General features: G+C 45.2%; 1 protein-coding gene and 1 pseudogene across 1 annotated transcript in view; both read left to right on the top strand.

Moving 5' to 3' along the window:
* aqr (aquarius intron-binding spliceosomal factor) overlaps positions 1 to 14,605 on the top strand; it is a 57,061-nt gene extending 42,456 nt beyond the window's left edge. The window contains exons 33-37 of the mRNA XM_056589954.1: positions 3,416 to 3,586; positions 7,583 to 7,668; positions 11,184 to 11,358; positions 12,929 to 13,033; positions 14,053 to 14,605. Of these exons, the coding sequence (XP_056445929.1) occupies positions 3,416 to 3,586; positions 7,583 to 7,668; positions 11,184 to 11,358; positions 12,929 to 13,033; positions 14,053 to 14,406 (891 nt within the window). The 3' untranslated portion in view covers positions 14,407 to 14,605. The remainder of the gene's footprint in view (positions 1 to 3,415; positions 3,587 to 7,582; positions 7,669 to 11,183; positions 11,359 to 12,928; positions 13,034 to 14,052) is intronic.
* Positions 14,606 to 22,842: 8,237 nt separating this feature from the next.
* LOC130382140 (actin, muscle-like) lies at positions 22,843 to 27,383 on the top strand (annotated as a pseudogene).
* The last annotated feature ends 446 nt before the right edge of the window (positions 27,384 to 27,829 follow it).

Genomic DNA, 27,829 nt, shown 5'->3' with positions numbered 1-27,829 from the left:
GATAAAAGTCTACGGATGCAATGCATTCAAAGGTCCGGTATCCGTTCAAACTCACTCTGTGCTCTGTGCTCACTCTGTGCAGCATGAACCAACCACTCTCTCTTTCTCTCTCTCTCCTTACTCACTTTAAGTTGTAATAAAAGTCCTCATTAATTTTTCAAAAGGGTGCACCATGTGATATGTACTTATCTCTGATAGCGTAGCGCCCATTGGTTGCTGCTGATGCTAAGTCACCAGGTCAGGTCTCTGTTGATGTAACTTCTACTACGCTAGACTCCAAACTCCAAACAGTTTTTTGGGGAAATCTTGAAATCTACCATTTTCTGATTCATTGATTTGACTGGAGATGTAAGCGTTGATGTACAATCAAGCAATTGGTAAAATACAATAGATGCGATATTGTGAAGAAAGGGGTAGGAAAACCAATGCATTGATGGCAAGTGGACATGTTTAAGCTGCAGTTCTGCTTACAATACATCACAGTAGTGCTTCAACACTAGCATAGGGATCTCTCATTCCCCAGTGACTTGGGTTTTATCAAATAATGTGTGCGTGTGCATGTGTGTGCGTGTTGAAAAAATAAATCACCTTAACCACTCTCCATTTGCCTGTTGCCATTTTCAGTTCCTCAAGGGGCCGGCATCATTCAAATGTTCCCCAGCAGTACACACGCGTAGGCTTATTCAAACACACCAACACATACATACACTTATCTTAAAACACACAGATACAAAAGCCCACACACATGCAAACACACCAACACACTCACTTTTTAAGGAATCCAGGGAGGTAAATTGGACACGTCAGATGCAATCGCCGCCAGTGAATTCTGTCACAGCTGTACAAATACTGCCATGACCTCTCCATGCATTCATATTACCTCACATGGACACAACAACATACACACAACACCCACAGAACACACATATACACACCCACCTTGGCTAATGCTATTAGCCCCCAAGAACATATCAAAACACTTCATTGGCCACTAGCAACAGGAGTCGACCAGCGGTCATCTATGGCTCATTTGCCAGAACTCATTTTACACCCCTTCTCTCTCCACTGTTAACAGCACACTATAAGCCCCTCCCTGAATGGTGCTTAAGGAATCATGATTCTCTTAGACCATGTCTTCTCATTGAATACAAATATAACTATTTGTTTATTAATCTAAATGATTAAACCACGCCACGAACATAAATGTGCAGTATCACCCCTGCCTCTTCCATCCTACATTTTGCAAAGCGTTAACTTCACTCTGAGAGATTAAGTGTGGACAGAGATACCCCCAGAGCCCCCCTCTCTCTCTCTCTCGCGCTCTCGCTCTCTCCCACACATACACACACTTTTGCTCTTTGTCAGCCTCGGTTTTCCTCTCACTAGCTCTTCTTTGACACTCTCTGTCCCCGCAGACCGCGACACGTAGCCCGGGGTCATTAAGCCTTAGCAGCATCCAGAAGAGTAGGCACCGAGCCTGGGCCTGATCTGTCGGTTGTCATGGTTACCAGGGTTCTCCCGGGGTTGCCGGGGCATTGATCGCGTCCATGTTAAACAGAGTCGCGGGACAGACGCCGCTGAAATGGCGGCAGGGCCAAATCATGTAGATGGTAGCATGATACTCACACATAGATCTGTGTGTGTCTGTGTCTTTCCTCCCAGTATTTTATATGTAACACAGAGGCAGTCACAACCGTTTCTCTTCTGTATTGAGGTCCAGAAATCGGCGCTGGTAATCATGGCTATGATTAGGGGGTTTTCTGTGGGGGGTTTATTGCACCAGGTAATTGAGGGCCATAGGAACAAAGGCGCGTGCGGTTTTGATGTGTCCTCTGATGTGGCTGGCTCTGGGTCTGTTGACCACGGCCCATGAATTATTCTAAAGCCTAAATGAGACGCTGTGGCGTGGGCCTTAATTGAAACTATGTGAATAATGCAAAATGTTGGGGGGGTTTTAGGAAAAAGAGATTGAAGAGGGCAGAGGTCAAATTATGTCTCCGCTATGTTGACCTGGTGAAGGAGGAGGGGTTGAGTTAGGATCCACTTTTTTCGGTTGGATACTTTTAATATCTAGCTCACCCTGGCTGGGGTCTCAAAATTGCCTACCCTTGCTTTTATATTATCGTATAAGTATAGATGACAGGATGTATGTAAAGGATGATTCACTGAACATGTGATTCAATCGTGATTTAATCAACCGTTTTGAAATTAAAATTACTGTAAAAATAATGATGTAATGAGATTTCGCACCCGTGTTACTTTGAAATCCGTAACAAGATCATTTCTGATCATTGTTGCATAAATTAAAGGAATAAAATACTGCCGGAAAATGTAGTGATGAAACGGTTTGCAAGACCTAATCGTTTGAAACCGTTTTAAAATCAGCTCATTGCAAATCTTTCCTTTATAAGAATCACTGGAAAAATGTTAAAGCTTAATCAGCTTTTCACTAGGCCTTTACATCATTCTTCTTACCTAAAATGAGAAACTGTTCCCCAGCTATACAACAAAAAAGAGGGAGCTTCCATTGTGTTAGTGAGCCAATATCTGGCTAAGAAACCCTTGACTAAGAGGGCGGCAGGCTTGGTTGAGAGTGTAAGTCAATGTTTTGGTTCAGCCTGTTGGAAGGTGAAAATGACACTGTGCCATTAGGGGAGAGGGACGCCAGCAGGGAAAACAGGACTTGGTGCGCAGCTGGCCTTGGTGTGCAGCTGGCGAACATGACTGGGTTGTTTGTATGTTTTGGGTTATTTGTTCCGTCTGTGTGTGTGTGTGTGTTTAATCGCTTTCAACCAAGCAGTGGTGGCCCAACCCTACCAATGCATTTGAATGGCTGCTGAAGCCACCCTGAGGTTCAGGCAGGGTCCAACAAGCTTAGAATAATACTGTATAGGTATTACGTCCACACAAGGACCAACAAAGGGGCTTATTACTCCCACTTTCCCTGCAGTATTTCTCTAAAAGCATGAGCAGAACTTTTTTTGTACAAACCCTTTAAGTTCCCACAAAATGTAAAAGGAGCTCCCTTGGCTCCAAATGTGGTTCCTTATAATTTAATTACTTCAATGCTACAATGTAGACCCTTCCACATTTTGAAAAACTATTCAGACTTCTCGCAAAGGACGTTTGAAAGGTACCATTTGCTGTGCATTGGACAGGACCTTTGTATCATTCCAAAAAGGCACCATTCTAATTAACTCATTTCATGCATATCTGAAAGACTGAGGTAAATACCAATCTAACTGGGTAACTAATTCCAATATAGAACCAGATTAAACTGCAGCACACCCACACACACACCACCATCTCAGAGAAGAAACACTGCTCCCAATCTCTCCTACTTAACATGACCCGTAACCACCTACTGTAGCGACACGTCTTCCTCAACGTCTTCCCCTTGTCCCCATGTCTGCAGAACCTGGCAGAGGCAGAGTACACGGTGGCCCTCTTCATGTACATGCGCCTGCTGGGCTACCCCGCCGACCGCATCAGCGTGCTCACCACCTACAACGGGCAGAAGCACCTGATCAGGGACGTCATCAACCAGCGCTGTGCCGGTAACCCCTTCTTCGGTCAGCCCAACAAGGTAAGCGGGCGTCGAGGTCAAGCAGAGAGTTGGGAGTAGCTGAGCCTTGTGTTTGTAAGGAAATAAGAATGAAATGGAGAGAGGAGCGTGAGCGTTTTTCTATTTCTTATCGTAAAATTGTTGGTAGTTAACATGATGTTATGTGCGTCATATTCATAACTATGTCCTGGTGGCCTCATCAATGAAAGAAAATAAACTCGTGAAAACGGGTGTGGTTGTCATCACATCATATTTTAGATATCCCTTGAAGACAAACACAAATACCCACACACAAGCATGTCACTCAAAGAGCTACACAAGCAGACCACATAATACACATGTTCAACATGTATGTGTTTGAAGAACGCATGAAACTACACAGCACTAACAAACACACACTAACAGTCACACACAAACAAATTCCTAACGCCTCATGAGAGTTGTGCATGTGTTGCATCCTGTCAAGGAGCTATGCTAACTCCCCCCTGTACTGTTTGAAGCTTTTAGACAAGGCGAGTGTAGCAGGAGAATGAAAGACACACAAACAACGTCTACAGACCTCAGTGTCTGCAGTCTCCCCGCATTTACCACCAAACCTCTGATCCTCTGATTTTCTCCTCCTCCAGTTCCACTCTCTTGTGTATACATATGACACACATATGAGCTGGAAGTGTGAGTGCGGAGCATTATCTATTCCAATGAAATACATTTGGTTAAATTGACCTACAGTGGATTATGGCATTGTTTCATCATGACCAACATCTTCCAAAATGTGTCAACCAGAGAGATACAGTATGCAGTGCATCCAACGGAAAAGCCACCACACAGACTTATGGACAAATTCCTCCTCTTGCAACACTCAACAGACATGTTGCTCCCCCCCCACTGGTAGGATCTGGGGAGGGGTGGGGAGGACTCCCTCTAAGAGCCCTCGAGAACCAGGGAGAACCAGTTGGAGAGATGGTTAACCTTATGGCTCAAATCGGAAGCCAAGCGCCCTGTTAATCAAGCCTCCATAGGGAGTCCGTCGGGAGGCGCGTGGGTTAATTACTTTGACTGATAGAATCGGAAGTGAGCGTGATAAAATTAATGACTTCTTATTTCAGCATAAGAACTGAGTCAAGCAGCGTTAGTGTGAAAATGTGTGGTGGCGACAGGGTCGTCTGACACGCAGCCGCAAGGTTCTGGGTTGGAAACCCCGATCTCAGCAGTCTTCCTACAGGCCTCATTGAGTCTGACGCCTAAACCCCTTCCCTGCTCAGTAATGTTCGATGTAAGTCGCATTGGATCAAAGCTTGATTACTAAATAGTGCTGTTAGATTTCAGCTTATTTCTAAACTGTTCGTATGGACTGTTATCTTTTTTTTTTGTGCAGATATATTGCAATATACTCGTGGTGAACGGGACAGCGAGATAAGGATATACCTGAGATGAAGGTGGCATAAGCCCACAAACCCAATACGACTGCACCTCCCCCTGCCATGGGCAGTTTCTAAAAAAGTGTTATCTTTGTGGATTACATTATGGCTGTCAAATGATCAATTTCCACCTGTATAAAGGGGATGGGGATGTAAGTTTGTAGTAGGGCGTCAGGACAAACGCTGAGACACAGTTTAGCTCAAGGACAGATAGCCGCCTCTGCTATCACAAGGACTCAACTTGTGTCCGTGTCAATGGTAAATAAATGGCAAGTCGAGTCCAAGAAAGAGTGGGGTGACGCATCAATGGGGAAATCCACGCAAACACCTGCCTCATCATCCTTCTCCAATCATCTGTCACACGCATTGGACAACGTGTCCCGCTCCTTGAGTCCTAACTAGCAGTGGTAGCAGGGGAACAACACCCCAGCTGAGATGACGGGAACCCTGGGCACACACACACTTGCTGTCGCTGTCAGACTAGTTCACTGATCCTTTAGACGCCTAGTTTCAGCACAGCAGGCTACGCGCTTCCTCAAAAGATAACAAGGTGGCAAGAAATTATTTTGAACCGCGTATGTCCTTTTGTACATTATTTTCAGAACAGGGATATGGATCATTGGAGTCCTATCCTTCCTTAATTGTAATAGCCATTGTTCAAGCTGAACCAGACCAGGAAATGAAACGGAGAGAAAGGGGTTGAATATTCAATCACAAGGTCCTTCACTGACAAAGGAAGCGTTATTGTCCAAGTTACAACTGCCCCTTTTTACCTTGCAGCCGCCTTGGTTCTAAATGCTAGCTAGCTGGGGGGAACTAATGCGTTCAGTTCCCCCCACCCAGCTAGCCTCTAGGATCCAGATGGAACCAAGATGGCTCCAGGTGAATAAGGCTTTTGTAGAAGAAAAGGGCAAAGTTGAAAAGGGTAGAATGCTTCCATTAGCCTAGCACTGGCTTTAATGAGAGCAAATATTTGGGATTGCCTACATGCATACAATTTTGCACAGTACACAAGTTCTGTGTGTGCCTTTTTATTCAAAATGATCTTGTATCCATAGACATGCGTCTGCTGCTGCTGGGACATGACCTCTGCAATTCACTCGCAGGAAGATTTCACATAAATAACTAAACACCATGCAAAACGCTATGCCCTGAGGGCCCTTCTATCTGGGGCCCTCGTCGTCTCCGTTCTCTCGCACTCTCTCTATCGCTCTCTCCCCAACTCTGTTTTCTGTCTCTGAGTCCTTCTAGCTGTCTTTCTCTGCCTGTTTGTCTGTCTGTCCCTTCTCTGTGTTCTCTATATTTGTCTCTCTCTGAGTCTGTCTTTCTACTCCACAGTGTACACCCAGTAGCTGAAATCATTGTGTTCTTCCTAACTAAACCAGCACCATCTGGTTGAATCCCTCCCAATGTCCATGCATGCATTACCAAGGATGGGGTGGGGGGTTGGGGGGGCTAATTTTAAGGTCAGATGCTGAGCGTGGTGGTGCTGCTTGATTCTTGTGCAGAGAGACGTCCGCCTCACGCTACTCCAAAAACAACATACTGTTGCCCCCGGTGCTGCACCTGTTCTACATGGCAACAGGGGGTCCAAAATAAATATATGTCTGTACTTGCGCAGAGCCAACCCACCCATCACACTCTTTCAATCTCTGTACCGCTCCCTCTTCGCTTTTCTTGCTCCATCTTTTTTTCTCTGTTTTAAATCTCTCTTCCACTCGCTCGCTGCCTCTCTCGCATGCAAAGCGTGCAGCTCTCCAGCCCTGTCCTCTACCGCTGGGAGCAGTGTGCCAATGAGCGTCCACTGCATCAGACCAGTGGAACAGGGCCATGACCGTGGGGTGATTTCTGTGGCGCGGCCGTGTGTCGCTGTGGTGTTTTGATGCGTGGTACCTGGGCAACGCTGTGTACCACGAACACGGAGGGTTTCCTCACATTGGGTCCAAATGGACAACCTGTTAAGCCGTAACATTTATTGTATATACCAACTTTCCGCGAGATGCGAATATCGCTGCACTCACTCACTCACAAATTCATAACAAAGCACAATGAGGCGGTGCTTTTTAAGAGGTGTAGCGCAGATCACCACATTAAAGATGCATGCAAAGCTGTTTCCGCTGAAGGGATAGGGATCCAAGGCTTTTAGCCGCTTGCTATTTGATCAGTTTAGTTTGCTTTTATTATGTATATTCTTGCCTTCCCCCTTAAAATGTATGCTCTAGTGAGAACAGGGACAACCAAAAGCTTCAGTGCAACACAAGAAAATCTCAGACTGTGTCAGATATGAGTTTATTATTAAATGTAATAGATTGACAAAATGCAATGTATGAAGTAATGGCACCAATAACAATGTCTGACAAAAACATATATATTTAATATAGTGTGTGACGTGTGTTTGCTTGACTGTATGTGCCTCTGGGGGCTTGTGCGTGCGCGTGTGTGTGTGTGTGTGCGTGCGCGTGTGTGTGTGTGTGTGTGTGTGTGTGTGTGTGTGTGTGTGTGTGTGTGTGTGTGTGTGTGTGTGTGTGTGTGTGTGTGTGTGTGTGTGTGTGTGTGTTAAAAATAAGGGATATTCATCCATCTGCATGTGCTTGTGTAGGTGACAACGGTGGACAGATTCCAGGGTCAGCAGAACGACTACATCATCCTCTCACTGGTCCGCACCAAAGCTGTAGGACACCTAAGGTAAGCACTTCAAGTGATACAGCTTCCACGCACGCACGCACGCACGCACAGAAAAAAAACATTTCAGGAACCAAACAGATCCTAAATATATACCGTACGTCACGGGGACATTGGTTAAGATGCACATCCCCAGAGGAAGCGAGCGCAGAAGAGTGGGCTCCGGGGCCCCAGGAGACAGCCAATCACAGGTTCCCTATTCCTGTCTCCTAACTGTGGAGTTGGCTGAAAAGGGATGGGAGCTCTCTTTATTCTTTGTGTTTTTTTAAGGGTTTAATTTCAGCCGCCATTGGTCTGGGGGAGAGGGGTTGATGTGGGACTGCAGTAACCGGGTAGGTTTAGGGAAGCCATTGTGGAGCGATGATTGGGGTGAGAGCACCGAACAAAGACACACGTTTGGATCAAAGGCAAACCATGGAGCGGAGCTATTAGGGACTATTAACAGCCCCCGTACCTGTACAGTACCGTTACCCCTGCCTTCCCATCGCCGTTGCTCAGCCTGACTTTCTTCTCCTCCCTCCTTCTCAGATCTTCCTCTTTTATAATTGATGTTCCCAGTCCGCCCCCATTGTTCCCCTCCTTTCTTTCAATCCCCTCCCTTTCTTCCGGCCTTCCCTCTGTCCTTATTTGGTCATCAGAGCTGATTAGCAGGTTCCCAATGGCTCCGAGGACTTTGTGATCATTCTGCTTTTATTCCGCTGATGAATGTCTTTGAAACTTTATAAGACAAACCGGAGCCCAACGGCCAGTGCACTGCACTGCACTGCACTGTCCAGTCGCCTGTGCCATTATGCAGGCTTTGATGTATGAACCCTGCTTGTGGAACGGGCTCCTTTACAGACACACCACCAGAGCATCACTGCCCCCCAAAGGTCGTAGCAAAAGGTCCCGGTTGTCCCGCGTGGAGGCATATGCAAATGATGGCCCTGGTATCCTTATAACCCGCCCTTCACACCAGCCTGTTCGCAGAAGTGGTTCTTAAAGGGAAGAAAGAAACATGGAAACCTCCATTTTCTGTGTGTGTGTGTATAAAGTGCAGCGGGCAGCGCAAAGCGGTGATTTATCTTGTTGACAGCACCTTGCCTGCCCTCGTCTCCGGTATCATTCATTTGATCTTGTCTCACGTCAAATTGAAAACATCTTGGCCAGCTCGCGATGTACCATCGGCCAACCCCTGTGCCCGAGGTGGCTCGTGGCTTTGGCTTTGTCGTCATCGTTCATACAAGAACACGTCTTTGTTGCTCTTATCTTTACACTGGTCTTTCCTCACGTTCTTTCCTGGCTATTCTCATACCCCTAGTCATGTCTATCTGTTGCGCTCTGTTTTTATACTGTCTTTTGTATTTATTTACAAGCAGGGAAATGATGGTGGTTGGGAGCTGAATGTCTTTGACACATTGTGATCCATCGTTGAGCAATGTTGGTGTATGTGATTAATAACAAGGGTATAATAACGCATGCAAAAAGACCCCATATTGTTTAAATTCTACGATATTTCTAACCTTAAACCCCTTGTAATTCATTCAACCTCTGTATCCCATTTATTTTTCAATGGCTGTTGGAAGCACAACGATTCATAAGGAAAGAATCCTGCTCCACACAGCGCACTTTGGTGTACCAGTTGGCACACCTCTACCCCCCCATCCCCCATCACACTATATACTTTACTCCTCCCCCGCCTCTCTCCCCATGGCAACCGGCTTCCTTGACAACCGAAAAGGGACCCGGCTGACCGTATGAAAAGCTGACCCTCACTCTTTGATTGAGAAATATTTTCCTGTGATGCTGAAACGCACCGAGGGTTTATATCCATGCACATGTGTGTGTGTGTGGGGATGCACACATGCATTAACATGCACACATACACCCACACATAGGGACATAGATGTGTGTTAATCAACTTTGCCCTGCCATGTCCCAGAGTAACCCAGGTTAGTGTCTCAACAGAGCCATGTGTACAGGTGTAGAGTTATGATTGGTTCCCCTCTCCTTAAACCCGTGCTCATTGGTCGCCTGCTGTTGCGATATCTATGTGGCAATATAATTATGCTTTGGAATTCCTTTTTTATGTATAATGCATCGTGTTAGGCAGCATATTTAAAGGACACACTCACAGATGTTCCCGATGTATAATTGTGCATATTTTTTTAAATGGAACACATTTTATACATATTTGTGTGCAAGTTATGCATATTGCATTGATTAGTCTTAAGCCCATTCTCTGCCTGTGTCCTTGTGCTATTTTACATATTTGGATTTTGGTGGGCGATGGAGAAAGACTGTGCGTGCTTGTGTTATAAGCATGAATTTGAGTCAATTGATTCCCCATCAAAACAGTTTTTGAATCTTGCCCAAAGCTGCTTAAATAAGACAAAGATGAGTATTTCCACTTGTACTCCTCCATGATATTCAGCTTTCCTTGAGCCAAGTTAAAGACGCCCAACAAACTGAAATATTGTGGGGCAGCAATATACAGCCAATAGAAAAACCTTGAATCTCCCTTTCAATAAAAGAGTAAACAGTATAAAACACTGTATAAAATTCAATATTCACCCATCACTCGTGAACGCAAGGAGCCATGCAAAGCCCCTTCCCTCTGTCTACACACCATTACCCCACTACCACAAGCGTAACCGTATGAGAGCCGAGAATAACAGCCGCGTGTTGAACCTCAAAACGGTAGCCTGTAGCGTTAGCCTCCGCCGTCCAGAATGGCTAAAGTGATTAGATTCAGTCGATAACAATGGGTTCTATCAGGTCCGATTAAGCCAGGCGTACAGGACTCCCAATGGATTCTCTGTGCTGCGGGAGCTAGCTCGCGGACAGATGACTATATTTTATTAAACATTTAGCCTGTTACAGCCATCCGAGCAGGAATGTGCCTGACTTCCAAAAAAGCCATCCCCTCTCCTCGCTCTAATCCTTTAATTCTAGTGGATGGCAGAAATAAAAAGATGGGGGTGGGGGGTGGTGAAGAAAGCTCAGCCAGTATCTCTGCCTTCAAGCCCTCCCCCTCTCTCTCTTTCCATCTCCCTCCATTCTTCTATGTCTCCCCCTCACCTGGTGTCGCTTATCCTTTTCTAAACCCCTCTGCTCGTCCAACACCCTGCCTTCTCCCCCTATCCTATCCCCTCCCTCTCCGGCGCTCTGCTGACACCCTTCTCACCTTCCCTTCTCACGCCTGAACCCAACCCCATCTTTTAATCTTGGAAGGCAAGCATAATGCAGTGGTTGCCTCGCAGCCGAAAGGTTTTGGGTTTGAGTCCCAGTGTACGCTATTGACCTGTAGCCATCATCGAAGGGGATACCTAACCTACCTACCTGCTCCTTAATGACATGCAGCAGAATTCAATGCATTCCATTACTTTGCTCATTTGGCTTTGTATTTATTTTTTGTATTTCAATTTTTTTTTAAGGGTAGAGCTTCCTTATATAGGAACAGGCTCTCTCTTTGGATGATGTACCATTCATCACCATGTCCCCCCCCCCCCCCCTCCCTGGTCTCTTTGTGTCCACAGGGACGTGAGGCGTCTGGTGGTGGCCATGTCCCGAGCCAGACTGGGCCTCTATGTCTTCGGCCGGGTCGCCCTGTTCCAGAACTGCTTTGAGCTCACCCCCGCCTTCAACCAGCTGACCGCCCGCCCGCCGCAGCTGCACATCCGACCGCACGAATACTACAACCAGGAGCAGCCTGTAAGTAACTCTCGCTCTCACACTCACTCACTCACTTACTTACTCAGTCACTCACTCACTCACTCACCTGACCATAGATGTTTCAATGAAATGCAATATATTTAAAGAATTTAATGACGTTAGTGAGTTTGTCAGGATAACAAACCAATGAAAAAGTTCATAATATTTGGAACGATGAGAAAGCGAGACCTTAGAAAGAAATGCTTTTGCACTACGCCTGTAGCATCTTGGGATGGGTTCCCCGACCCCTTCTGATCCCCAGGGGTGTTAGTGTCCTAACACCGTCGTCCTACCATCCGCATCCACCACCCTCCACCTTCCCCCCACAGACTGGTAGCGGCCAAAACGCCCGGCCTAATCCTGCCTCTGAATTCTGAATGGAATCTTCATTCCCACTCGGCCCCTAACCCTGCGCTCCTAGTCTGCATAGGCGTCTGCAGGCCAAGGCTATAATTAATCAGCAAAGGTCAGAAGGCAAAGCATCTCTCGCCGCACCCCCCCCCCACCAACAATCCCTGCTAGGCCCGGTCGGCGCTAGACGGATTCAGTCTGGCCGCGGTGCCAGCATCTCTGGGGGTTGGGGATGGGCATTTAGGAAAACAAGGTTGCCCAAAGACCACGCCTCTCTTATCTTCCTTAGAGCCCGGTCACTTCCTCTGGCACCAGGGCTGGGATTCCCCCTGTTGGGGACAGCTCTTCTGGGCCCCGGCATCAATCTGATTAGCCCTCGCTTTAGGAACAGTCCAAATGAAGCCCACGGCCCTTCCGTTGTTTACACGCGAGCCTAGCGGGGCTCAATGACATTGCTGAAACGGTGGCAAACGCATCAAGTACGGACATGCACTTTATACATGCAGGTACGCTGGCGCGATTCGCAATGTGCAGTCGGTTCTGTCCGGGGTATTGGACAAGCAAGGATGTCCTCTAATTGCAGAAGTGATTAAAGTGTCACGTCTCTCTTTGATAACCTCCCCAGCAATAAAACCTCAAGCACAGTTTAGCTCTGAAGCTCCATAAAGCACCCAGACCTGTTTTAACACCCTGCTCAATGAGCCACTGTGAGAGCGGTACATTACTGCTCAATTTCAGACGCAACCGACCAGTTGAATTAATATTCGACGCATCCCTAGTTTTTTAATTCCCCTCGTATATCAAATCGCCGAAGCATCCCACAGCGTTAAATGTCGCACGACCGCTTACACTCAGACAGGCAGACATCCAACGGGTGAATGGTTATTATTTTCTCCACCGAGCAGAACCAGCAAAGGTGACGTCGACGATACATTTGCGCCGGATGTTTCCGAAGCACATGATTTGGGACATTTTAACGCAAGGAAGTGTCAGAAACAACCCACAGGTTCACGAAGCGATGGTCCTTGACTGCGCTGCTTTACTCCTGGATATATATATATAACTATGACAGCGTGGTAGTTCAAGCATTTGACTGTCTTACATCGACCTACACCCCCTGTCCTGTGTGAGGGTCAGCCTCAGACCCCCTTCCCAACCGGTCCATAGCTCTCTCACGCTCTCATGCATCCCCCGACTCCCTGCTTCTGTCCCCCACCAGAGAGAGGCGTCGAAGCAGCCTGACCACGTCGTGAAGGACATGCCAGAGATGGCCAACCTGGCGTACACCATGTACATGAGGATGATGCAGCAGCAGCAGAGACAGGTAACCAGGAACCAGACCTACTGGGCACATGTTGGAGAGAAGCCAATCACTGAAGTCAAAACTCAAGGCATCACATGACACTATTTTCAGCTGAGCATATAATGAACCGTAAAACAGTAACTTTTGGAGGCCGTGGCTAATGTCTCCAGTCACTTGATGTTGGTGGTAACGTAGGTTACACTTGAATATGCACATCCACAACTTAATTAGTGTATATACTGTAAGTCGTTATGGCCAAGAATGTACACAGCAGGTTTTTTTTTATAATTATAGTGTAAAGCCATTATTGCAGATACCGCAACAGTCAGATCAGCAGTTTACCAAGTTTATCAAGCCCACTGCTACTAAACCACAACACTCTAGTCATCTACTCCAGGGTTCTTGAGAGATTCAAACATCGACACATCCAACACACACAACAAGCCTCCCAGACTCTTACTCTGCTCTGTTACAGTAAGACATCAAGCATCTGGACGATTTTTTTTTCTCTCTCTCTCTCCCTCTATTTCCCTCGTAGCTATTTTGAAAATGCTTCAACCTTTAAACTTTAATGCAGCATGGGGAACATGTCAGATGAGAGGAAATCGCTTCAGTTCAGTGCATGGGAGAGCAAATGGGAAACAAGGATGTGTATATCCGAAGTAGGAATCTGAGGTGTTTACCAGGTTACCCGAGGGGGTCTGAACATGGATACTTTACCATCAGATAGAGACAGAATGATGTCACGATTAAGGAAGGGGAAAAAAACAATATTTGGGATTGGGTAGTCACAATTCGCTCTACATTTAGCACCGATAACATGCCTAATCTTTCACAGTTCCTAGTTTCCTTTTCCTTTTGGACAGGGTTTAGACGGCTTAGTGACTACTAAAAGTGGGTTGAGAACAACAAAGATGTTCTCAACCCACTTGGAAGACCAAGGATGAATATATTCCGTTTTGTTCTTTCACTTATCCCTACGTCGCTTTAGGGTTGTCGTTGTCTCAACCGTGTCTTGCTCTCTTCTGCGATTTCCACAGCAACAGCAAAGGCTAGCTCTGCCCCCTAAGCAGACCCTGAAGGAGGCTCCCGTCGTCCAGGCCGAGGAGCCCAGCTCTATGGAACAGGAGGAGGAGGAGAAGAAGGAGGAGGAGGGGGACAAGGAGAAGGAGGGGGACAAGGAGAAGGAGGGGGACAAGGAGACCCCCATGGAGCAGGAGAATGCAGAGGAGGCTGCGAGCGCTGAGCCAAAACCAGCAGAGGCTGCGGCCGAAGAAAAAGAGGAGAGCCAGAAACCAGAGGAGCGTCCCAAGATGCCGGAGCACCCCGGCCGGGACAGCGACAGCGACGGGGAGGAGAGTGGAGAGGAGCAGGAGCAGGAGCAGGGGCCATAGAGAGCGCTTTCTCTATCGGCTCCTCGGTTTTTCTTATCTGAAACTGATTTTGTAAACGTTATGTCTTTTTTGTTTTTGAATAAAATGCAATGTTTTTTCACACACAGCAAAGCCTCTTACATTTTTATTAAGTCATTTCTTCTTTCCTCTTCCCTTACTCTTTCAGATTTATTTTCAGACGTATTATTTACGTAGTCTTCTAAGGATTTCCGTAAAACTCCCCGGTCATGATTATCCAGGCCATTCATCCACCTCCTGCCCCCCTCGTTAAGCACATCTGGAGTCTGACAATCTGATTGGCTGGTGTCTGCAGCCCGCGGGACAAGCCTCGGCTAAGCTGCCTTTATAGGTCAGTCAGCCAACCCTGGGGCCGTCGTACCGCTGAAGGATTTGAACTGGCACACTAAGATGTACAGTCGTCTCTCTCTTTTAGACATATTCATATCTTCACATACTGACTTGGCTGTGGTGTACTTGAACCCAAGTGACGGTGAAAACTGGCTTCAGAGTACCACGATGGTTTTATCAAGCATAGTGGAAAAAAATGCATTTAATTATTTAAATAAGAAGAAATCCCGCATGGACGTTTTTTATTGCACCAACCTTTTACGTAACATTACTCGGTTCACAGCACATGGCCTTCTAGGCATTTCTCTGCATATGTCCTCCGTCTGCAGGCTGCCACACAGACTTTTAACTCTGGTTGTAGTCATGCACCAGAGGTCAGCTTGTTCCAGTGTACCTCGGGCAGCTTCATCCACTGCTCCCCACCACGTCCGGTATGAGTAGGCCAGCCGTGCAGCGCCTTGCCCGGCTGCTGGTTCGGAGCTGGTCCACAGGCATCTGGCTCTCTGCTGGTTCTGGTTGTTGTGGTACAGACCTACAGTGGATGGTGTGTTTAAGGATCTAATTTCTGGGGGGATAATTTCGGAAGGCTCGTATATCAATTGCATGGGAGTCAGGGAGGGTAGTCTAGTTTAGGGTGTTGACTTCTGGGTTCAAAGCCCTATGTCCCCAGTAGGCATCCTTCAGCAAGATGCTTAAACACATATCTCCACAATATTGGCATTGTATCGAATCAAAATTACCATAATTTGCTTCAGATACAAGTCTCATAAATAGATTGTCTTTATCATGCTTTTCCTTAACAATAAACTCCAAGTAAACAATTGATATTATTGACACAGTTCTTGATTTGCATAATTGATGATTGACTCATTTGTACAGTGTGTTCAGATCAGGAGGAGGCTAGGCTGACGACGAAGCTTCTGCGTTCCGTAACACACGAGTTCTGCTATTTCCACAAACCCATGACACGCTTTCACTGCAGTCACACAAACGGTCACGTTGTGTAATATCATTTGTGTGGTATGCTTGCTGACAAATTGCTAAATGCCCCTTTCCTTACAGCTTGGCCTCTCAGGAATCCAGCCGTCTGTGGGACCTTGTTGTTGTGCTTGTGAATAGGGGGCTGGAACTGGTGGGGTAGTGGCGAAGCCGGACAATCTGTGAGCCACCGTGTAGGACACTTTGGAACCGAAGGGAAATCTGTCCAGACGGGAGAGAAGAATCGCTGCTCACTTTCTTGGGAAACTTTCCAGCGCTGAAGGTGAACATGTCTTTTTTAATCCCACGGCAGGTATTCATTAGGCTTAATAGCTACTTTGCTCTGTACTCTAACCCCCTCACTATAGTGTTTATATGTGTGTGTGTTTGAGGAACTAATTCCATGCAGAATAACTTTTCTGTTATATTCCAAATTTCGGAAGCAAATATGTATTGGTGAAGTCAGATCTAAATATTTTTGACCTTACTTTACTAAGGAGTTTATATTTGGTGAATTTCAGTATAACCTTGTTTGTAGATATATATTTCCTCTTAATACTTGTGTTGCCTGTAGCAGGAAGACAATTTTCAAGTCATAAATGTAATTGTGATATAAGGTAGTTGAGTATGAAACGCCTTGAAGGCTACCACAGGGAAGGAATAGCTGATCTTGATGGACCATGTGTTCTGTATTTCGTAATTACCTTGTGGTTTAGTAGTGACTGAAAGCACAAGATTAACTCGTGTTTGTGATTCAGGACCGGGACACCACAAGAGGAAATGACCACATTTGTCAGTGACAAATCAGGAACACTAGACATCCAGTCTTAAAACAGTTCTTTAGATTTATCTGGAGACTGTAGGTACTTTATAATTTACATCTTTAGTTTATCGATTTTAGTAGATCGTAAATACTACAATTACTTAACAAAATCTGTGTATCCAAAACTCCACTATCCAATTTCTTTGGGGAGGGAGGGTCTGGGGGGTTAAGGCTTTTAAGTCGCTGGCCGGTTGATCTCATTGGCCAGATGTGAACACGGTGGTCACTGCAAAAGGCAGGCTTACGATGCTTTCAGACTGCCATGGTTAAACCCTGACCAGTATGTCCAGATCAACAACAGGGCCACTCCACAATCTCATAATCTCTCATCTCAGAGGGGGGTCTGGTTGGGCTGTGGCCAGGCATGCAGTTCAGTTGGTTTCAACCGCAACCTCAATTCTAGATGCCACTAAATGAATTGTACTTCACCACCTGTAACACACCAGTCCATACCCACGCCTATCTTTGTCCTTGAGGCATTTTCTTCTTTCTATCTCCCCACCCCCCAGACTAGGATGGCCAGTTGTGGGTCGTGTTTCTGGAGCATCATGTGGCTGGTGATCCTGCTGATAATCGGCTGGCCCATCAGCATCACCCTGGGCGGTCTCTACGGCCTGTTCAGCCCCCTCACCACCTGCGTGGGCCTGGACCGGCTGTCCGACTTGCTCCTGGAGGGGGCCAACGTGGGCCGGAGATGTGCCCAGAACATGAGACACGGCAAGCCCCTGTGTTGAGGACAACCAGTCTCCCTCGGCCCTCGAGCCCACAAAAATGATTTGTCCGTTTTTTTGTGAACATGTTCAGTAATGGATTTTGTAGATTTTCTAATCTTTCTTTTCTGTTCTTTTTTTTTTTTTTTTACCAAATGTCCAGAAGGTCTCCATGAAGTGGAGTACTATTGTCTATAATGAACCATGGATATCGAATTTGTTTTGGGGTTGTCTGGAATCAAATAGACTGTGTTTTGCTATTCAAGTCAGGATGACACTGCCTCGGAAAGATAAGAAATGGAAATGGCGGTTTAACAATCAAAATGCTTAGAGTCGTAAAAAAAACGTATAATGCGATTAAAACGCTGCTTTGAACTTGTCCTCGTTTTGTTTGCAGAGTCATTGTTCTGTTTTGACGCGCGGCTGTGAATGTTTTTTTCCGTCAGGTTTCATGACAAAGGTGGAAAAACATGAAAGCCCCCCGATAAAAACCGACAAAATGTGGGAACCGCTGACAGGGAGAAATAGCAACATTGAAACATTGATGAATAGCTTGGTTTGAGTGGGTTGAAATCAAATTAAATTCATTCCTTTCTGTTGTTAGATCATATGGCAATCTTTCAGATTCCTTAATATAAATGTGAAAAAATATAATATCTTTTTTGTTTTGATACTATGCTAAATCTCAGAGGAATGTTTGATGACTTTATGGCTTTCTGAGCTAGCATGACTCAGCCTGTTGGTCTGTTATCTACCATGCCCTTGAAATCCCTACAGTGGATAAATATTACAGCTTAACTTTTGTGTACCAAATAGTAATAGCGTGACCTTTATTTTTTCACACCTATGCACATCAAAATTGTAAGTAGCAGCAGGAGTCAAGACATTAATACTCATAGTCAAACTATGTTGGAGCGCACTGAATACCTTCAAGTCAGTATAAAAGTATGAACATTTTGCTTGATCATTAGCAATACAGTTCAATGGCAATAATTAGCCTTGTCTTATTAGATAAACAAAAACAAAAGGATTTAAAACATTTTTCACTCGTATTACCCATTTAAATTGTCTCTTAAAGAGTCCACCTCATCATTAATAAATCTGTGAAGATGTCTATGTCAACAGCAATGTCTAGGTGCCCAGTTATTTACTGACTTGCCCAAGGGCACTTAAGTCGTTTTCTGAGAAAGCTTCTTCAGACTTTACAATATTTTACACTTTCTTGAATGATTAAATATATATTTGAATGACTAAGAGAATACATGAATGTTTAACATAAATTATTAACATGACAAAACATCTTGCACACCGTACTCACCAAATGGCAGTTGAGCTGACTCATCCTATAACTTTATACCTCCGTCTTGAACTCAAAACTCTTTCCCTCAGTTTTGAACATCACAATACAATGTTGAGCTTCTTATTATAAACTATTTTGGGACACGGTACTTATTTAACACTTTTTTAAATCCTGATGAGGACTTGACTAATGTAGTCTTGCTGAGCAGCACTAAAACTGGTATATCTGCCCGTTTTTCAGAACATATTCAAATTTAATTCATGAATATTTCATTTGCAGATCCAAAGCGCGACTTAGCCTCATTCCCTGGCTCTGTGGTTGTGTTGGCAAAAAAAATGACAGCAGAAGAACACAACCAGCAAGGTTATGTATAACAACAGTTGTGTTGTAATATTGTGCTACAATGTTGCTCTCTAATCCCGGACCAATACCGTTGGTTTAGTTCAAGGTTGTCATGGTTACGGTGTATATATCGAGTCTATCCAATTAAATTCTAGTGCGTCCCTGCCTATTGGTAGGACCTTGCTGTGGTATTTAATGTGAACTTTGGTTCTCTCTCTTCTCAGGAGTTTTGACCGGATGTGCTTGCGTCTCGGTCTGAGCTCCGAACGGGCCTGAAGGCTGAGCTGATAGCGTTGTGGTTGGATGCAACCAGGGGACGGGGGGGGACGGAGAGAATGCTAGAGATTGAAAGAGAGGGGGACAGATTGGGAAAGAAAGGGATGATGAAAAAGATGGACATGGATAGAGGAAGAGAAAGCAACCAAAGAGAGAAGGCAGGAGACAGATTTGAATGGAGTGTAGGAAGAGAAGGGGGAGAGAGTGAGGAGAGAAATAGTGTTGGCCTGGTTGAATATTATATGAGGTGCACAAATTGGGGATGGAACCCCGTTGGCTCGGAGCAGACCTCGGAGGGAGGATATGTAGGCCTCCACATCCAATTAACCACATGCTGCTTTGTAATTTCACTCTCACGATGCCAGTACACAGGGACACACACACACTATTACACCCACACGCACATACGCAAACACACACATACAGATAAACAAATGTGCACGCACACACACAAACAAAATAGACTTGTTGTGTATACTGTTGCGTGTGGTGAATTGAGTAAGGGATACAGAATGATGGCTTCTAGCTAACGTTTCCTTTTTCTACAGGAGCAGCAGGCTATCTGGCATGAAAGATTGTATTATGATAATGTGAGACCAGGGATGCATCGTAATATTGCTTGATTTTAAATAATACTGCGTGTGTGTCTATGTACATGTTTTTGTGTGCATGTGTTAGTGTGTGTGTGTGTGTGTGTGTGTGTGTGTGTGCGCGTGTGTGTGTGTGTGTGTGTGTGTGTGCGTGTGCGTGCGTGCGTGCGTGCGTGTGTGTGTGTGTGCGCGTGTGCATGGTTGTTCGGGAAATACTGTATGTGCTTGCACACGGCATCGGTAATCTGTTTGCACCCAAAGGGACTTTTAACTTTCCCGTTCCTCTTCTGCTGTCCTCTACTGTCTCCTTCCTTTCGTTCTTGCTACCTCCCTCCTGTCCCTTCTTCCTTGGTGTTCTGCAGCGCTGGCCTTCTGTCAGTCCTTCAGCACAGACCCAGGGGGCACAGTGTGGCCCTGATTGTTTGAATAACGCCAATCTCACCCACAGGACCGAGTTCCTAAGAGTTCACTACCAATGTTAATTAACGCCACCCTTCTGCATTCGCAGTGAATGAAGATGTTGGACTCTGAACACAGAGACACACCTACGTATCACACACACACATATGCAAGGACACACACACAAACACACACAGGCACATCCACATTCATGTACAAGGGATGAGATACAGTATAAGGAATTCCGGACTTTACGATAACAAAATTATTCAATATTATGAATCGGGTACTCAGCTAAACCGATCAGTTGTAGATTGTTCTCAGTGGTTTGCCACATGCTTTGAAACACAAAACGATATTAAGACAGAAATGCAATTATTTACGACAAAGTGTGTAGCCAATCAATATCTGCCAAAATGACATATCGCAAGAAATCCTGAGTCCAGAGAGTCACTGCTTGACCTGTTTGTCGCTTATATATCATGATCTTGAATATATGTACAGATAATATATATTCATGTATACAATTTACGAAATGCTGATGTAAGCCTGAAGCTTAATCAATTTAACTTTGTTTAATTACTCCCATCAGATATCCAGAATAAGACTAAAACAATGTTTATTTTCACTCAATAGTCTGGCTGGAATTAGACAACACCCACGCAACATATGCACAAAAACAAACAAAGAAATTCATTAATCAATGTGTTACATGTCGTCTTTCAGTCTCGACCTTTTAATGAGTTTCTTCGCCGATCAAACATACAAGGGCAATGTGATGTAAAAAAAAAAGGCTTTCGTAATTTTTCATTAACTGGATATGAGAAAAACCCTAGCATAGGGAATACTTACACGCTACCATACTGTATATATATACTGTATGTGTGTGTGTGTGTGTGTGTCTTTTTTATCGATTGACAGACAGATGCCCTGGCCCACACCACACCAGGCAAAAAGCCAACAATCTGGGTTTTAAAAGGGCTTGCGTTCTGCTTATGATCTGAAATTCCCATTAGAAATCAATCACGATCGTTCTTTTTCCGTAGCAGGCAGTTTTTCCCTCATTGTCCCATCCCGGCTGTTGAATAATGCAGAGTACCACCTCAACTGGGGATTTAGGAGAGTTATATGGGCTATCGTAAAATAATTAAAGTCATGTAGGGTTGCTTTTAAAACCTACCTACTCTCTGGTACAGGGAGACTACAAGACCTGGGCACCTCTATATCACCATGACTACAATCTGACCATCGATGTGTCTTCGTGCGTGCATGCTTTTGTGTGTTTGTGTTTGTTTTTGTGTTTGCGTGTATGTATGAGTGCATGCGTGTGCATGTGTATCCTGTCGTAGTTTAAACAAGGTGCTTACCTGAAATATAATTCATATCTATTTCAAATGGTTTCTGCTCCAGGTGGATCACAGGAGGCCGTTCTAGTTTGCATTGGGGTTTATAATGAGCTTGCGTTAGCTGAACGATGTTGGTGTAAAGAGCATCGTTGGTGACATAAGATGAGAACAGAGTCAGCCCAGCATAGGGGTATGGCTGCGGGTCGGATTGGGTGACAGCCACGTATGATTCATGGCCGGCCATGCCCTTTTGTATTGTCCTCGTTGGAGAGGGGACCACTCGCTGCGCTATGATCCAATGTTGTTAAACAGCCTTTAGACTTTGCTGTTCTCTGTTTCACCAAACCGGAAATGTCACCCGGAACGTCCTTTTCTTTGTTATTATGTTTCACTAAACTGGGAATGTCACCCGGAACGTCCTTTTCTTTGTTATTATGTTTCACTAAACTGGGAATGTCACCCGGAACGTCCTTTCCTTTGTTATTATCTTTTGGGCAGGATACTTAAAGTGTACCGCACATATCACATCTAACTGATGTTATTGGCTGCTCATGTGTTCTTCATGGCTATGATGCTGAACGCAGGCTTATATTAACCCAAAGAGTTGTCTTGTGTAAAGGAAAAGGTTTTATTCATTAATTGTTTGAATAAGTAAAGACACAACAAAGACCCGTGTTAGAAATTGCTGAATCTGAGGTTAAGTTGAAGGTATTGTTAAACTAATATGTACACATTACATAGGCCTATTGTAATTTGACAAAAACACATAGCTGATGTACACTTTGTTTACATTGTGATTGATTATACTATACTTTGAAGATATAGCAGATAGAGTAGACATAGTAGTACTTTACGTCCATTAGTCATGTTGCGATACCAGCACATCCATTACAGCATCGTCCCCGAGCTCCTCATGAGGTTATGGATAAGAGTAGATATGATTCAATTAAACACAAAGGATAGGAGAAGTGTGTGTGTGTGTGTGTGTGTGTGTGTGTGTGTGTGTGTGTGTGTCTGTGTGTGTGTGTGTGTGTGTGTGTGTGTGTGTGTGTGTGTGTGTGTGTGTGTGTGTGCGTGTGTGTGTGTGTGTGTGTGTGTGTCTGTGTCTGTGTCTGTGTCTGTGTCTGTGTCTGTGTGTGTGTACATGCCCATGCGTGTGTTTGTATATGTTCATGATCCTGTGTGTGCCTGAGTGTTCGTGGGAGAGTGAGGTGCGTGCACATGCGTGTGTGTGTGTGTGTGTGTGTGTGTGCGTGTGTGTGTGTGCGTGTGTGTGCGTGTGTGTGTGTGTGTGTGCGGACTCCCGCCCCCTCCTTGAGAGGGGATGATCCACAGTAAGGCCTCTTGGAATGGGTTCTTGTGATAACGGGCAGCAGCTGCTCTGGCCAGCTGCAGTGGACACAGCAGCCTCTTCGTGTAGAGCGCCTCTCCACACACTAAGTGGATACATTGTTTTGGAGCTCCTGACGCAAATGTACGAACTCAAACGAGAAAAAACACTTTTATTTGTGTAACTATGGAACCCTTTTTTTCCATTTTGATGTAATCTCTGCGTTTGCTTTTTGATAAATTGCCCATTGCAATTCAGCAACAACAAAAAAAGTATTAATAAGCGGGGGAGTTGTGTAGAAGTCTTGGTAATTGTGTCATTAGCGTAAAATGAGTGAGACCTACCTATTTCATTAATGGACTTGACGGAAGCCGGCAAATATGGAGATCGGAGTGGGGGTTTGTGGATGACATCCTACACACAAACGGGTCCGAGTATAAATTGCCTCATTGGTGCTATTCGGCACCCATCAGTTTTCAGACTCAAGGTCCCGCACCAGCACGGATCTGGTGAGTATGAGTCCACTAAGAACTGACCCGGATCTGCCCTGGAATGGATTTATCAGGGATGAAGGATTTTTAAACACGACTGACCAATGAGGGTTACATTGGAGCGCTCTCTTGTTTGACTCACCATCATCAATTTGTTTAGTTACTTAATTACATTTTTTTCTCTTTTCACATGTTTTAAATTACTGTTTCAATTACAAATCCAACTATATATTTAACGGCCCGACTTATCTTTAGAGTTTTTATTCATTAATCATAATAATACTAAACATTTCTAATTAAATTACATGTAATTATAAACTAATCCCATTTATAAAAAAAATAATAATATCCATAGTCCTTGGCTCGAGTACACAGCTTCACAAAATAATATAAAACACCCAATATAACATCACTTAACCACCCTGTTCGATCCTGTTCCTGCTCCTGACCCCCCCCCCCCCCAGCAGGGTGGGGCGAGAAGCACCCCACCCTGCTGAGGAAGGCCCCTCTCAACCCCAAGGCCAACCGGGAGAAGATGACCCAGGTCATGTTGGAGACCTTCAACGTGCCCGCCGCGTACGTTCCCATCCAGGCCGTGCTGTCTCCCAACGTCTCTGGGCACACGACAGGTAGGGTCGAGTCAAGGCTGTTGGATTTGGCTAGTCCTTAATCCCGGCTTCACAGGGCCCACATCAGGGGATAGTGCATAACCCTGAGCCAAGGTTGGTGCCTCCTTGTGGAAACCTTGAGAAGGAACAAAGAAGAGGGATCCTTGCTTCCAGGGATGTTTAGGAGTGCAATGGCTGCCATAATGGGAAATGTCTATAGATAATCTCCTGTGTGTGCATGAGAGAGAGAGAGAGGGGGGGGAGAGAGAGAGAGAGAATAAGAGCGAGAGAGATGGATACAGAGAGAGCGGGAGAGAGAGAAAGAGGACAGCCCATATTTTAATCATAATGAATGACCATATATATTCAACACCAACATATTGACAACATATGTTGGTGTTGAAAAAAACAACATCATGTGTGATTGCTTCCAGGTATTGGTAATGGACTGATGATGGTGTGTCCCACAACGTGCCGATATAGCTAGGGCTATGCTCTGCCCCACGCCATCATGCGCTTGGACCTGGCCAGCCGAGACCTCACTGACTACCTCTTGAAGATCCTCACTGAGCGAGGTCAGTCACCGGTGGGCCCAGAGCTCCTCTTTGATTAAACTTGTTAAATACTTGTACTATACAAACATCATCATTTATAATAATACCTCTTTAAATAACTAAAATATAATGTTATATTAATCAAATGGCGTACATGTTAGTGCATTGATGAGTATGTTTGAGCCCTGACCCTGACTGTGTAACTGCCGCGCCTTACCCGTTGAGATAGACACACTAGCTAGTCACAGTTTTAACGCACAACACAAGGAATGATTGAACTGACCGTAAACACGTGGTCATAACAGCCGAGCGTGACATTGTTTGCAACATCAAGGAGAAGCTGTGCTACGTGGCACTGGACCTTGAGAACGAGTATGCCCCAGACGCATCCTCCTCCTCCCTGGAGAAGAGCTACGAGCTACCCTACGGTCAGGTCATCACCATCGGCAACGAGCGTCCGCTGCCCAGAGACCCCCTTCCAGCCATCCTTCATCGGTGCGTAACAAACACCTGCTAGATACTCGCTAAACACTGGCTAGATACTCCCTGGACACTGGCTAGACACTCCCTGGACACTGGCTGGAAACTGTCTGGACAACCCGCTAGACACTGGCTAGACACTGGCTGGACACTGGCTGGACACTGGCTGGACACTGGCTGGACACTGGCTAGACATTGGCTGGACACTGGCTGGAACCTGGCTGGACAACCCGCTAGACACTGGCTAGACACTGGCTGGACACTGGCTGGACACTGGTTAGACATTGGCTGGAACCTGGCTGGACAACCCGCTAGACACTGGCTAGACACTGGCTAGACACTGGTAAGTGAAGACACTCGCTGGACCCTTCCTAGCCATGGCTAGACACTGGTAAGTGAAGACACTCGCTGGACCCTTCCTAGACACTGGCTAGACACTGGCCCGAGAAGACACTTGCTAGACTCTCGCTAGACACTGGCTAGACACTCGCTAGACACACCCGTGAGTGGGTCCGTGCAGGGGGACAGAGCGGGAACATTTTGATCAACTTTATTTTTCAAAAATGATTGTATGCATTGCCTTTCATTTGACAGAAATGGGGACTATGTAATTGAAAAACAACATATACGTAGGATTCATCTTATCGATCTGTCTTATTGAGACATGGTAATGAGAATACATTGCTTTTTCTAAATATTTGGTAGGTCTTGGGCCACAAGAACCCCCCGAGATGGGGCTAGGGTTCGGGCATGGAAAAGCTTGTTGAATCCCTGGGACTCTATAACGAGACATGAGACTATATGACTATATATAGAGGCCTATCTGTGATCAGGGAACCTTTGATCTATAACCCACCCACCTGCTCTCCTATGGCTTCTAAGGGGAGAGTATCTTTGACTTGATGACAGCTGCTGGCCCAAGCACAGCTGTTCTGCGGCACGGGCCACTTGGACACCTGTTTAGCTGTCAACAGGACCCAGCCCCTTTGAATAACACATCAGCAAACAAAAACAGTGTGTCATGTCATATCATTAAACAAAAACAGGTGCACAGGTGCGCAAGAGAGCCTGCCTTAGAACATCTCTTACCGTCTAGGGATCAGGGTTTTATGGATCTTGATGGCTTCACTGTTCGAAACCCGAAGAAACAGTCAATCTGCCGTACATGTTGCGGTCTAACCGCAAGAGACTCCAGACTCACTTGTTCAGAGTTCACCTGGACCCTGCATAGCCTCCTGCCCTACCCACCAACGCCCCTTCTGCTCCCTTACTCTCACACCTCTTAGGCACTTATCTTACGTTGTACACCCTGGCACTCAATGTATGCACTTATTGTATGTTGTACATCCTGGCACTTATAAAATAGTACTTAGCATTGTATAGCATCTTATCCTATCTATCTTGTTGTATACAGGGAATGAGTAAATCTAGCAATTGTAAGTGCTCTGCACTTCTGTCACTGAATATTTTTACTCTACCGACAGCGATATTTTGTTTCTCTATCTTCTTTAAGAATAAGTCGATTTGGAATAAAGCATCTGCTAAATGCCCTAAATGTAAATTTACAGGCTACCCATTACACGTTCCTTTATATTATATAAACAAAGATATATAAGCCGCTTTGCACAAAAAAAACCTTGTCGAAATGACTCAATGTGTCTTAACTAGCAAAGTGGACCTTCTGCAGGTATGGAGTCGGCCGGCATCCACGAAACCACCTCCAACAGCCCCATGGAGTGTGGACATCGACCTCCGCTCCTGAACGCCAACAGCGTCCTGTCGGGGGGGCACCGCCGTGTACCCAGGCATCGCTGACCACATGCCATGATGACCACAGGAGATCACCGCCCTGGCGCTGCACCACGGAGATCAAGGTGCCTTATCGATCTGTTTTTCATGTAATAGTTTGTTGTGTAGACGCTTTTTATTCGGTCGGTTCTCTTACCACTCTAATCAAAGGTAGATAAGTACAGTACAAACGCAGGACCGAAATGAGAATGAAAGGTTTAGACACATATGCAAATAACCCCCATATGCAAAAAAAAACCTGTGTTTAGATATTCAAACAGTGTATATAATATCTAAACACAGTACGCTTATGTAATGGTACGTGGCGTTGTACGGAAATCCCCAAAATTACAGAATACTATTATAGACATTGAAATGAAAAATAAAAATCACATGCACGCAAACCAGACGGTGTTCAATGACGTGTAGGATCCACATTAAACAATGGTGTCTTGGCCTCTTGTCTCCCTCGGATCATCGCTCCCCCAGAGAGGAAGTACTCTGTGTGGATCGGAGGCTCCATCCTGGCATTTCTCTCCACCTTCCAGATGTGGATCAGCAAGCAGGAGTACGATGAGGCTGGGCCCGCCATCATCCACAGTAAGTGCTTCTAAAACCTTTTTTTTCGAGTGGTTCAGTTGTTGTCCTCAACTACCAGTATTCGTTTAAACTATGATAAAGTTTATATGTGGATGTGTATAGATTTTTAAATAAACAAGACTACTGATTTCCATTGAACTCTTTTTTTGCAGTGAAAGCCTTCCTTTCGCCGTACAGGTGCCTACCATCAAGAAGTCTCCTGCTACAGTAAGAATTACATTAAGTGGTCATAGTTAGAGATTCTACCTATCTATCTCCATCCAACTATCTTTAATAATCAATTTATCCATCAATCGATTCATCAATCAATTTATGACTTAGCAATTGCTGTATCTATCGATATGTCTATCTATCTTTCTATCTATCTCTCTATCTATCTGTCTATCTATCTATCTGTCTGTCTGTCTGTCTGTCTGTCTGTCTGTCTGTCTGTCTGTCTGTCTGTCTGTCTGTCTGTCTG

Source organism: Gadus chalcogrammus, chromosome 5, assembly GCF_026213295.1.
Source record: "Gadus chalcogrammus isolate NIFS_2021 chromosome 5, NIFS_Gcha_1.0, whole genome shotgun sequence".
NCBI classification, from domain to species: Eukaryota; Metazoa; Chordata; class Actinopteri; order Gadiformes; family Gadidae; genus Gadus; species Gadus chalcogrammus.
Note: the sequence above shows the minus strand (reverse complement) of the source record. Positions and strands in the feature narration are given on the sequence as shown.